Source organism: Sinocyclocheilus grahami, unplaced genomic scaffold (assembly GCF_001515645.1).
Source record: "Sinocyclocheilus grahami isolate Dianchi unplaced genomic scaffold, SAMN03320097.WGS_v1.1 scaffold351.1, whole genome shotgun sequence".
Lineage (NCBI taxonomy): Eukaryota > Metazoa > Chordata > Actinopteri > Cypriniformes > Cyprinidae > Sinocyclocheilus > Sinocyclocheilus grahami.
In genome coordinates this window covers 472,860-486,325 of record NW_015505530.1, presented here as the reverse complement: position 1 = coordinate 486,325, position 13,466 = coordinate 472,860, and the positions used below count along the sequence as shown (strand labels likewise).

Genomic DNA, 13,466 nt, shown 5'->3' with positions numbered 1-13,466 from the left:
TTTGAATGCAGTGGAGGCTGCTTTCAATAAATCCAAATGAATAAATGTAATGTAAATAAAATGTGTTCATACTAGTTGTAGAGGAATGCACAGTAAATGTGAGATGTTGCGCTGGAGCTCATGAAGACTGCATGCACATGCTGATGAATGCAGTCTATTGTACTGCAATGGATTCCACCAATCTGTCTATTTCCCAGTTATCAAAAGTCATAAATAATCAAATTTCTGTAATGAATCGAGTTTCATTATGACCTTTTTATGAATATGGATAAGGCAATGCTACATTCACTATGTCACTTGTTATTTATCTCTTGATGGAGTGGTGTGAATCGCCACAGATAATCTCGGCTGTCCGCTTGGTGCGAATTAAGCCCATACGCCCCCTCCTTGTACCCTCCCTATGCTTTCCCACAATCCAATCTTGACAGCCCGACTGATGTAGACGATAAGCTGGAAAACCAGGGTCTCAGCCAATCTCCCCCGGCCACCTGCCCTGTTCAAACCAGCGGCAGAAATCATATCATCTGTAACCTGTGAGAAAAGGCCAGGACACTATGGGATCTTTTATTAGCCATCTGACCTGTGTGTGTGTGTGTGTGTGTGTGTGTGTGTTCGTGTGAATCACCCTCACTGATGCTCTCAGATCTTGTCTGTCATCTAACGGAACTTTGCAGACAAGTTTCTCTACAACAGCCTTATGTTCAACTTTGTTTTTCAAGTAGCGTACTGATAAAGTTACATGATGGCGAGTCTAAACAGTGGTTTCAGTACCGCACTGCTTCTCTGTTCTTAAATCACATGTTTTGTCTCATTCTCTCACTCTGTAGTACATCATTGAACAAATGAGCCAATTAACAGTGCTGGTGGCTCACTTTCTCGCAGGGGATTTGAAGGAAAGCGCTTTGAGGAAGCTGGCAGATGGACAGGTGGTATTGTTGGAGATCATATCTCTCTTTATTACCTGCCTGTGATATCAGCTCCTGTGTACCTCTTACGGACACCAGTGGAAGTCTGTGTAATATGAAATAGGAAATGTCATTTTATGATGTTACTGTATATACCGAAAGGATCAGAGCGCTCTGTGTAGATTTAAAACTCACTGTGTTCGATATGATTGGCCAAACAAGCATATGGGTATATCAGTGATAGTTTGAAAGATGCTGGGAATATGTTGACAGTTTCCGCTGCAGAATTATCTGTCATGTACCGGAGTGACAGGTTGGTTCATCCCCCCTGATAGTGATGCAGTGATGCAATCAAACAACTATTGCTCCACCCTCGTTTCCATCATTCTCTCCAACACACAAATGCAGATCCAAGCACACTTTGATGTATATGTGTTAATTCAACTACGGACACTTTTAGTCTTGTAGACTTTTAGAAAAGAAGCAATCTCAAAACGCTTTTCAAACTTTCACCAGTGTATTTATACATACATCATTTTTTTCCCCTTATGAAAGACATGAAAATTTTCACCGCATTGTCATTTCCATATCTCAAATGATGTATTGTTATTCACATTGTGTAATGGAAATTACACTGACATTTTGAAGATATTTGGAATAAAACACCAGTCTCCTTTGTCTTGCAAAGGCTAATTTCATAGCATCCTCAATACATGCAATTAAACCATGTTTCACACTTTTTGCATGATTTGACAAAATTACAGCTTGATTGAAAATGATGCACAATAAAAATATTCTGTTCAGAAGTGATATTTACCTTGATTTTTCTTTGTTTTCTTCACACTTCACATCAGATGTCTGATATTTTTTTGCTCAAGCCATTTATTAACACTGATTTATGCAAACTTTTGAAAAACTTTGTTAGGTGCCAAATAGTTTGGTTTGATGTAATTTGGAAAATGGGCAGTTTGAAATGAAATCAAAAAATTTCACTCTTAATTTAGATTATAATTTTAAATGTTATGACAGATTTTCTGGGTCTGGGACAGATTTAAAGTGACGTCATATGACGTTGTTAAAAAATAACATTATTTTGTGTATTTGGTGTAATGAATGCGGTTTAAGGTTAAAAAAACACATTATTTTCCACATACTGTACATTATGGTTTTTCCTATTGTTTTTCTATGCCCGGCCTTTCTGATCCGCGTATTTTTTTTACAAATATCATAGTTTTGGAAAAGCGAGGTGTACGCTGATTGGCCAGCTATCCAATGCATTGTGATTGGCCGAATACCTCAAGCGTGTGACGGAAATGTTACGCCCCTTACCATACTGTGAGCTCGTGTCCCGGTGCGACGAGACAAAACCAATAAAACCCATTACAAATGAGGCATTTGTAGCATCCAGTGGGGACATAATTACTGATTATAATGACTTGTACGGTCTTTTTACGCATTGCATTGCATCACGTAAACATAAAACCATGTCTGCATTTGTGATCGGAGAAACGACAAACAACAAGTGCTACTCTACACTGCCCAAAACTCGCGTTTGAATCATCAGTGGCAAATTCTTTAAATATGAATACGTACTTACAGACTGTGAGTCAGCATTATTTGTCAGAAAACCAGCATTGTATGCTACTCTCCCAGGAAACAGTCCTCGTCCTCCGTAAAATGCGTTGCACACACACAAATATATGGGTTAAACTGTTCTGGAACAGAGTTGTAAATACAACTTAACCACTGATTATTAGTCGTGTCCTCTTTTGGAAGGCCAAACAAAGTAGTTTCGCTTTCACAATGAAACACAGCGTCTCCACGACATGGAGGCGGCGGCAACAATACAACAGCGAGAATAAAAGTTACGCCTTCTTTCTTTGCGTGAATTTTGGGCGGTGTTATGCAAATCTTCCCACACAGTGACGTAGACATGTGGGGGCGTGTTTAAATGAGGCATTTTAGGAGGGCGTGGACGTGTCTTAACTTTTATAAAGAATGTTTGGGTTTGAGACTTTAGTTTTTGCAACTTTAGGGATCTTAACTATTCACAAACAGCTTGTAACACTCCAAAGAGAAAGGAAAACTTGAAATCGCATCAGATATGACCCCTTTAAAGATGTTTAGAGAGTTGACTGAGGAACTTTGTAGTTTGTACTGAAGATATTCTTGGTCGCACCTGTATTGTTATATATAGAGTTATATCTGATTTTATGTTACTCACTCGAAATGTTACATCAGAAAGTTATTTTAAATTTCAATCTTATGGCCCTTAATGTCTAAATGGGTGGTTCTTCGTAGAATAAGCTTTAAAGTCTATGGTCAACTTGGTCTGCTCTGGTGACTGACAGTGTGTACTACACTGGTACAAGGAGAATAGCTAATCATAATAGTCATTTACATAAACTCTTAAAGGTACAGTAGCAAAAACAGCCTAATTTTATGCTATTAAATTATGGTCAGTGAAACTAAATTATGACTCTTTTTGGTGCAAGAAACATTTTTTGATTTACATAACAGTTTTGGAAACACAGCCTTCTTTTGGTCTTCTTCCAAAAAGTAACTTTAAGAAAGAATAGTTTATTACAGAATTTCCCAAATCCAGTCCCACATTCTGGTTGATACTTGTAGCTGAATGCTGGCAAGAAGCAATACCAACACACCTCAGAAATAATAACTGGCATTTGTTGGTTTGGTGAGGAAAATTATCACACCCACAGAATGAACAAACAAATGAACCATTGCATCGTAGAGCCTTTCCTGTGCCAGTCAAAATGTTCTGTTCCTCCCAAGACAGAAGTCTAAAACGCAGAACCAGGGGTGATGGTTTATTTAAAATTTTTTAAATTCAAGTCCACCTAGTAAAAACATGTTTACTATGTGTTAATGTCAAACATATGGACTGATTCACTGCCCAGGCAGGGGTGAGGTTAAAGCGCTGGACGGCACTGAATGTCGAAACGCAGCAGATATATGATTGATTTGAACACAAGGCCCTGTTAAACTGTGTGTAACTGCTTGGAGTGAAACTCTGAATGCGCAGACAACCGGACCGGTATTTCAGCTCAGGGATTTCCTTCCCTCTCTACCCCCGCACAGTAATGAAGATGGATCGAGCCGGCAGCTCTGTTTTAAGGGCACTGGGGAGTGAATATGTATCTATAGTCACTCAGCATGCTCAGAATCAGCAGCATTTCTCTATACACACACACTCACACACACACACACACACACACACACACACACACACACATACATACAACACCTCAAATAAATGTTGAGCGCAGATGTTCATTTTTGAGTTGGTAAAGATGCGGTAGTGGTTTACAATGGAGTGTGTGTGTACTGGAGTTCTGAAGAGTTTTCCACTGGTATTAGGCTGTTTTGACAGGGTAATATATGATGGGATGGCTTCTATGTTTTGACATGGAAATCTCTAGACAAATTGTGTTTGGGACTGATCAGACTGGGCGGACAAGATAATTTGTGTTTGTTATTTTGAATTCATTATTAACCACAAACATTTGGAGTGTATGTAGAAAGTTTAGGTGTTCAATTTGTAGAATTGGAGTGCTGCATCTGCTTTTGTGAACTTGCAAGTGTGTGTGTGTTGTTTGCTGGTGTTATTGTGAGGAAAAATTGTTTTCAGTGAATAAATAAAATGGCTAGCTGGCCAGTAACTTTATTGAAGAAATGCATTGCAACAGTACAAGTTTTGAATTGAATGGCAAGAAAGATATAGGTCTCAAGCCACTTTTTTTTCTAAATTATTTTAAAATATATACTGTTGTCCAAAGGTTTGGGGTCAGTAAGATTTTTAAAGTATTTTTTAAAAACAAATTCTCTTATGCATTTATTAGATTAAAATACAGTAAAATATGCTGATTTGATGCTCAAGAAACATTTCATATTATTACTAAATGTTGGAAACAGTTGTTCTGTGTAATATTTTTGTGGAAACCATGATAAAAAATTTTCAGGATGCATAGGAAGTTTGATAGAACATAATTTTTTAAATATAATTATTTTGAAATATAATTTTTTTTTGTAATATAATTTTTTTTTGTAATATTATGAATGTCTTTACTGTCACTTTTGATCAATTTAATGTGTAATTGCTGAATAAAAATATGAATTTCCTTTTAAAAAAATATCTTACTGACCTCAAACTTTTGAATGATTGTGTATATATTCATATTAATTATAAATTATGCTTAATATAATTTTGCCAAATTAACCAACCATTTTCTAGTGTCTAGGTCCTTGACTGCGCATTTAGGGTGCTCACGCTCAGGAATGTTTAATTGCACAGCCAATTAACAGATCATAAAACTTCCCTCACTAGTGCTCTTTTTCACGCTCTGGTTCCTTGTATTGCTGTTGTTTTCTCTCTTTTTCTCTCCCTATTTTGTGTGGCATTATTTTACAATGTTTTACATTATTTTGCTGTTTAAATGCATGCAGTACTTTCAAACCAAAGTAACGAGAAGCTCTCCCATGGAAATTCCCTCTCTCCGCACAAACACACACTCTCACACTCTCTCCATGCTGTGGTTTCTGTCTGCCTCCAGCAAGTTCAATCTCCCTTGTGTGTGTTGCCTTTGTGTGTGTGTGTTTTGGCAGTGAGTGATGTTGTCATACATCTATAGATCCCCTGCTTGGATCTGGATCCATAGAGGGATGTTTGTTGGCACTCATGCATTTGTGTGTGTGTGTGTGTGACTTCATCTCAGACAGAATGTGTTAGTGTTGTTTAAATGAGGTCATCTGCATCAACGGTTCCATTTTAAACTCAGTGAGTGTGTTAAATAATATCACCTCAAAAGGTGTTAAATAAAATAAAGTGTAAAATTAAATTATTACTTAAAGAAAATTAAATGAAAATAATATTTTCAATGTAACATTTTTAGGTGCTCTAAGCATTTTTTAAATATTGTTTAAAATGTACCTACTTTCTAAACACTGGTTTCTGTGACAGCCATAGACTTTGTAAAACAAGTGTCCATGGCTTTTTAGCCAGTCCAATCAGAAATGATCTAATTATGGTTAATTATTCATATTTCCCATGAGCTGATTCGTTACATCTATGTCTGTTATTCATTGTCCGTGTTTATGGGCAGGGTTTGAAGCAATTGGGCAGTCTATCTATCTAAATCTTATCTAAATTTTTGTTTAGTAGTGACCATGACAAAAAAATATGCATTTGTATTGCCAAAACAGTGCAAAAATGCATCTTTCTCTCTGTCTCTTTCCTTCAGGGTCAGACTGTGTCTTTGGCTTCTGTGTCTCGTGTGGAGGAGGTGTTGTACGTCTATCAGCTTCTGTGCATTGACACATACGGGCCGCCCGTTCTGGAACTGGATCAGTTGGGCCGATTAGGGTAACAATCTCTTGCATTTTGCTAATGTGAATTATATTATATTATGTAACACTTTACAATAAGGTTTCATTGGTTGACATTAGTAAACTACATTAGTGTTGGGTCCAAGCCTACCTTGTTGAGTCCAAGTCCAGTCCTAGTTTTTAACAAATTGAGTTTGAGCGGGAGACGTTTATTAATGTATTTCATATTAATTTTAATATTAATAAAAAAACAATTTTGCATCCAAAATGTCAGAGTCCACCCAAGTCCAAGTTTATTAACAGTTGCACTCAAAGTCCGAGTCCAAGTCCTGAGTCCAAATACCCCACAACTCTATTAGTTAACATGGACTAACAAGGACAATTTTATTTTGTCTCACTTTAGTTTGGGGACCAATTCTCACTATTAACTAACTATTAACTATGACTTTAGCCTCAATAAACTTCTAATTTGCTGTTGTATGGTAGTTGTTAAGTTTAGGTATGGGGTAGGATTAAGGGATCTAAAATATGGTCATGCAAAATAAAGCATTAATATGTGCTTTATAAGTACTAATAAACAGCCAGTATGCTAGTAATATGCATGCTAATAAGCAACAAGTTACCTTTATTTTTTTTATTAACCCACAAATAAAAACTGTACAAATACATGGCTTATTGTTTGTTCATCTTAACTAACGCATTACTGTATTACCTATTATATTATATTATATTATCAGTATGCCAGTTAATTGATGGGCATCAAGGAACAGACTACATTTAATTAAATCAAATTATTATTATTATTATTTTTATTATACATGCATACATAGGGATATCGTTTACTTTTTGTACCTTCTCGTTTCCCTTTCTCCCAGTGAGAGTGTGTGTTTGACAGAGATAAATGACCTCTTATTCAAACAAATAAACCACATCTCCCATGGTGCCCTGCTCCCAGGGTAAACAGGAAGTCTGCAGACATTTTTGCTATGCTTGCAGTTTTCACGCTTCACTTAAGTTTGACTTTCTCTGTAAGACACACTCTCACTCTTCTCAAACACACACAGTTTTTGAAGCTGTATTAGTATATATAAGGGCCTGTCGTTAATGCAATGATCTTTATTCTGGCAATGTTTTTTACTATATCTTACCTCTATAATCATTTCAACATGTCTGCTCCCATGAGACAACTCGCTTCATGTCAAATAAAACCACTTTTATTAGGCTACTGATGACTATAGTATTAAAGGGATAGTTTACCCAAAAATGAAACATTTGTTGACAGAATGTTCACCTTTAAATTAAAATTAAGCTTAACCCTAATTTATACACTTGCAGTTGAAGTCAATGGAGCAAAAATGCAAGTATTGGCTCATAGACTTCCACTGTAAGTGTGTTTCTGTCTCAGATGCTATTGACAGAGCTTAACTTGTATTGAACCCGCACACACACAGATAGATAGATAGATAGATAGATAGATACACACTGGAATCTTCAGCAGAGGATGTTGTGATGTGGTTTGGGCTGAAAAGCAGAGGACAGGAGAAGAAAAAGTGTTATGAAAAGAGAGGATAGGGTGGATCACTCTCTCTTTGTTTCTTTTTCTCTGTCGTTCTGAAATGTTTTTTTTGAAATGCTTCAGTCTTTTGAAGTCGAGAGCGGACGAGTCTCTGAGTGTTTGTGTGTGTATGTGTGTGAAGTTGACAGAGAGACGGATTGTTTTTTTGCTATTTGTCTTAGTGTGTTTTGACAGTGAGTTAGTGGAGATTTATGTTGGACTGGTTTGTGTTTTTGGAGGGTCATGTATGTATTCACTTCCACCTCACCCCCGAGGCGAACCCCGTCCTCGGTGTCCGTCCCTGTTCTGTACCTGTATAAATACAGATTGGGTGGGGCATTTTATTAAAGACAGCTGTGTGTGTGTGTGTGTGTGTGTGTGTCTTGAAAGGAGGTGATTGGGTTGAAGTTTTCTTTCCTCCACACACAATGTTTTCAAGTGCAGTCAGCTGCATCTCTGTGTAATTTGTTGTATGAATAGCGGTTTTTTTTTTGAGGAGATAACTATGCCTTAATATGTTCTTCTTCTCTTACAATGTTGCATATAAATATATTTCAAAATTTGCCTATACAAGTCTCCCTTGATGGATCAGTAATCTTCCCATCAAACCCTCTTAGGACACACACACACACACACATTCAGTCAGTCTCGAGTGATGTCTCTGGTGAGTTTGGAGACGTGTGCAGAGATTTGGATAAGGTAATTAGTTTAAGAGGCATTTGGTATTGGACAGGACACGACTTGTATGCGAGTCTGTTTATATTAGGTTTTGTTAAAGTTTTGAAATAATCCAACAAGTTACATTGAATTCCATTCAAAAGTTTGGGTTCATTATGGTTTTTTTATGTTTTTAAAGAAGTCTCTAATGATTTTATTAGATCAAAAAAGTAAAAATAGTTTAAAATAACCTTTTTAATATATTTAAAAAAGTAATTTATTTCTGTGTTAGCAAAGCTGTATTTTCAGCAGCCATTACTCCAGTCTTCAGTGTCACATGATCCTTCAGAAATCATTCAATAAGCTGATTTGGTGCTCAAGAAACATTTATTATTTTCAATTTTAAAAAAAATGCTGTTTAATAATTTTGTGGAAACCATGATATCTTTTTTTTTTAAAGATTATTTGATAAATAGAAAGTTCAAAAGAACATTTACTTCAAATAGAAATCTTTTGTAATATTATAAATGTCTCTATTTTCATTTTTGATCACTTTAATGCGTCCTTGCTGAAAGTTTATTTCAGTTAATTTCTTTAAAAAAAAAACAACCTTACTGATCCCTAACTTTTGAACGGTAGTGTAAAATTCCAAACAGTTTGACTACTTGCAGTGGTTTATTTTTATTTTTTTTACTTCTGTTCCTTATTATGTATTTTGTGTTGTGCACAGTGAGTCCTAAATTCTGAAACTACTAGTGAACATGCTTTTTTTATTTTTTAATGTTAAATGGAAAGTTTTCACGAGTTTCTTAGTATAATTTTCTTGAGGTCAGAGCTATTGGCAAGGACTTGTCTTTCGCCGTGCCAATGTTTAGACTACTTTGTCTATAGAAACACACTTTGCTATACAGGAAGTCATCTTGTGCTAGATAGGAAGTAATCCATCAGCAGGTCAGAAGAGGGAGCATGTGTGAACAGGGTCAGTAGCTTTATTGTGTTTTTCTACATAAATCTGGTTGATTGTTGTTTATTTAGGTAATAAAGAACAAGAGGTACTGGGAATATAGCCATGTTTAAGGCAATCATTTAAAACCTAGTAAAATAATTACTACTTCATAAAAATATTAAGCACACACATTTTCATTAGACATTTCATTAGGATAATTAATTAAGGGACTTCCATCCATCCCTCCACCTCTCCCTGTCTGTAAGATTTGAAATTTGCATATGCAAACAAGCATAAAACAAAGATTCTGGCCTTGGCTTCAAGAGTAAATTTGGCTTGCAAATGGCCCCCATTTCTGTGTGTAAGAGGTAGCAAGAGAGAGCTGAACTTTTAAAACATACCCCTAGGGTGCATTATGGGAATTCAACGAACAAACTAAACTTGCTCACCTTCACTCTCTCTCTCAGTCCACAGATTTGAGTGAATTTTGCATTTCACAATGGTGTGGCTTACCCTTTGAGCAAGGAATCTTCACCCATGATCTCCCAGATGTGTATGGGTGTGTGTATTCGTTCGCCTCATTCAGACTTAGTTGTTGCCTTCTCACTTTACAACATAAACCATGATACACGTCTTCATGCATTACTGACACACACTGCTTCTGTAAACAGCAATATACCTTCGGACCAGTAGGTTTTAATGACCCAGGTCTTCTGTTGACTCCTGCGTAGATGAGTTTGCTCTCTGAACTCTGATGAGGATATTTGCGTAGTGGATGTTTCAGTTTGATATATGTGTGTCTGACATAGCAGTGCGGCCAACCAGATATGTTTGAGGAATGTGTGTGTGACACTGACCCTGTTAAAATGACAGAATGTCCAGCAGCTGCTTGAGAGTTTCCTCTACTCTTTCTGAGGGGAACATTTCTGTGCTGAATCCTGTGCTCGGAAAGTCTCTCTCAAACTCTCTCTAACACACACGCACACTTCTATTAGGTATTAAAGGCTGGCATGAAATGCAGATCCCTCTGACGGAGAACACACACACCATCATCACCACAGTGTGTCAACACTGATACAGCTGTGTTTTAACTAAAACACTACTCACTTCAATGTCAGAATTTCAACCTCATCCATTCGACAACATGAGCGCTGTCAGCAACATGTCCATCTTGTGAAGGATACATCAAGATAGCTGGAGCCAGAGTCAGACAGCCAGTAATATTTTTTTGCCACGGGTAATAAGTAATTTTCTTTGACATCCCGTGGTAACTAGGATTTACACAAGCTTCAGTCTGGATCCAGAACACCCGAGAAGAGATGATGCCAACCCCTCAGAGGACCTCAGATGATGCCAACCCTGAAACAACTTACAGAACTACCACATTTTGCTATAAGTTTGATTGCATCATATAATAATTGCTGTTAATAGTGTTCATCGTCTGTTTAATGAACTCCGTACATTTCTGCCATTTAACTGACAGTCACCACTGATAAGCTACTACTAAATATTGTAGAAACTTAATTTGCTGTAAAATTTGCAACGATTTGTATCGTGAAAAGCGCTATACAAATAAAATTGAATTGAATTAATATCCTAAACATTTTAGTCATAGTCCAAACCCTCACATTAGTCACTTTTCAAACTTCCTTCCAGTTTTCTTTTAAATCTTTTCTTCCTTTAGGACTTCTCTTATTGTTCTTCAGTTTGAGAGTTTCATTCATATAAAAATATATATAATTATTAATTTATTTGAACGTTTTGAACTTTTTTTTATAATTACCAAAAATGTTATATTTTAGTTTGCGAGTCCCATTTGCTGTTACAAAATATTTCTACTTATTCTACTTATTAATCAGCACAACGTTGATAAAAAGAATAAATGTTTCTCATTTTGTGAAAGCACAAAATCAGCATATTAGAATGATTTCTAAAGCATCATGTGACACTGAAGACTGGCGTAATGATTGCTGAAAATTAAACTGTGCCATCACATGAATAAATTACATTTCAAAATATATTAAAACAGAAAGTTATTTTAAAATGTATTTATGACTATTATAATATTTGACAATATATACTGTATTTTTGGTCAAATAAAATTGGTGAGCATAAGAAACTTCTTTCAAAAATCTTATTGACCCCAAACTCATTTTCACATAACCACAAAAAAATATTTGGTTACAAACAAAAACATTTTCAAGCCTTACAATTTATGGAAAATAATTGACAATATACAATTTGATAAAATAGCTCTTATAATTTGCAATTAGTCTGACCACATTTGACCATTTATGGTCATGCACTTTTATTTACTGCTAACAAATCCATTTTTAGTTTTAAAGACTATTTTGTTCCACTTTCTTTTTTTTCGTTCTGAATCTGGATTAAAAAGTGATAACAGTGATTCATTGGGGATTTATAAGTGTGGTTTGTGGATTAATGATGGAGAACTGAAGCAGCATTCTGTGTGCATTAGCTCATGGTTCAGTGCTTCAGTAATCGCTGTTTGTTTAGAAAGTGTGTGAAGCTGAGAGGAGCTTAAGTGTTTCTGATGATACCTGACCCCCTCTATCGCTCTCCACCCCTTCCCTCTCTCTATTTCCATCTTTCTCCTCCTCTCACTGTAGTATCAGTTTACATGTAATTTTCAGTTCTCTCATAATGAATGGATGCTGTGGACTCCAGCTGCTGGAGAGTTTTGGGGGTGCTGGGCTGGTGTGAGATCTTAAGAGTTCCTCCCACAAGCATTAGGTTTCTGACGCTTGTCCTGATGGTTTGTGGGTAACCAGCAGCTGTCAATTTGGAGAAGAATGTATGGATTAAGAAGTGAAATTTTTTATGCATTGCTACATATTAATATTGATATTTTAGTTATCTACAGCAATTATGTTCTTATATATTTAAATGTGATGTCGTTTTGTTTTTATAATATTCACTACCAAGTTTGAGATCTGTAAGATTTTATTCTATTTTTATTTTTTAAGTAAATTAATACTTTTAATCAGCAAGAATGCGTTAAATTGATTTAAAGTGACAGTAAATTAATTTATAATGTTACTATACTATTTATAAAAGAATTCTATTTCAAATAAATGTTGGACAAAAAAATGTATCGTGGCTTGCATAAAAATCTTTGGTTCATAAAATATACGGTTTGCAGTACAAAACTAAGGAATAAATGACCATTTAAAATAGAAAACAGTTAATTTACATTATTCAATTATTTCACAATTTATTTTTGAGCGCAAGACATTTTTCAAAAACATAAAAGTCTTACCCATGCCAAACTTTTGAACAATAATAATGTTATATAACATTATATTTTTCAAAAATATAATTATAGGAAGAGCTGACATTTTTGTTTGATAAATTTGAAAATTAAACAAATTTTTTGTTGTGGTTGGGAAATCCATGGACTCATGCATGTAAAACAACAGAGCTGCTCCCTCTAGAGGATAAACCAGATTATACTCCAAGCCAAAATTGTGTGTTTGAAAACCTCTGTTAAGCTATTCACTATTATAACTAATCATCTTCTCTCATGTCCAGGTATTTGAATCATGTGCGCACAGCATCTCCACAGGATCAGGCTGGTGGTTATACATCAGGACTGGCATGCCATCGTGCCATCCAGGATGCTTTCAGTGGCCTCTTCCCCTCATGATATTATGAAACTACAGCCACTTCCACTCCATCTGTTCATCAGGCTTCCTAAAGACTCACTGACAAGTAAAGGGAGAGGCTGTGAGTGTTCGGACACATGGGAAAGATTCCTGTGAAGGACTCCTTGTGAATATGACCCATTCAGAGGGCCAGCTTCAGAATACCCTGGAGTTTATGTTGAAGAGTGACATAAACACGCTTTAATAGGTGTACAGATATTTTTTTTGTTGATCAGTTTTGTTATTTTTGTAATGCTGCTTCATTTAAATAAACACACACAAAAATTCTATATGTCAGTCTTGGTTCAGTGATCGCAGCATTCACCCACATGGAATGATAATTTATTCAAAACATTAAAAGAACAAAAAACTAAAACATATTAACAGGCAAGTTA

At 35.8% G+C, this 13,466-nt stretch overlaps 1 protein-coding gene across 1 annotated transcript in view; it reads left to right on the top strand.

The window, feature by feature from the left end:
* LOC107548622 (CDK-activating kinase assembly factor MAT1-like) overlaps positions 1-13,093 on the top strand; it is a 25,412-nt gene extending 12,319 nt beyond the window's left edge. The window contains exons 6-7 of the mRNA XM_016229384.1: positions 6,164-6,285; positions 12,959-13,093. Coding sequence (XP_016084870.1) covers positions 6,164-6,285; positions 12,959-13,073 — 237 coding nt within the window. The 3' untranslated portion in view covers positions 13,074-13,093. The remainder of the gene's footprint in view (positions 1-6,163; positions 6,286-12,958) is intronic.
* The last annotated feature ends 373 nt before the right edge of the window (positions 13,094-13,466 follow it).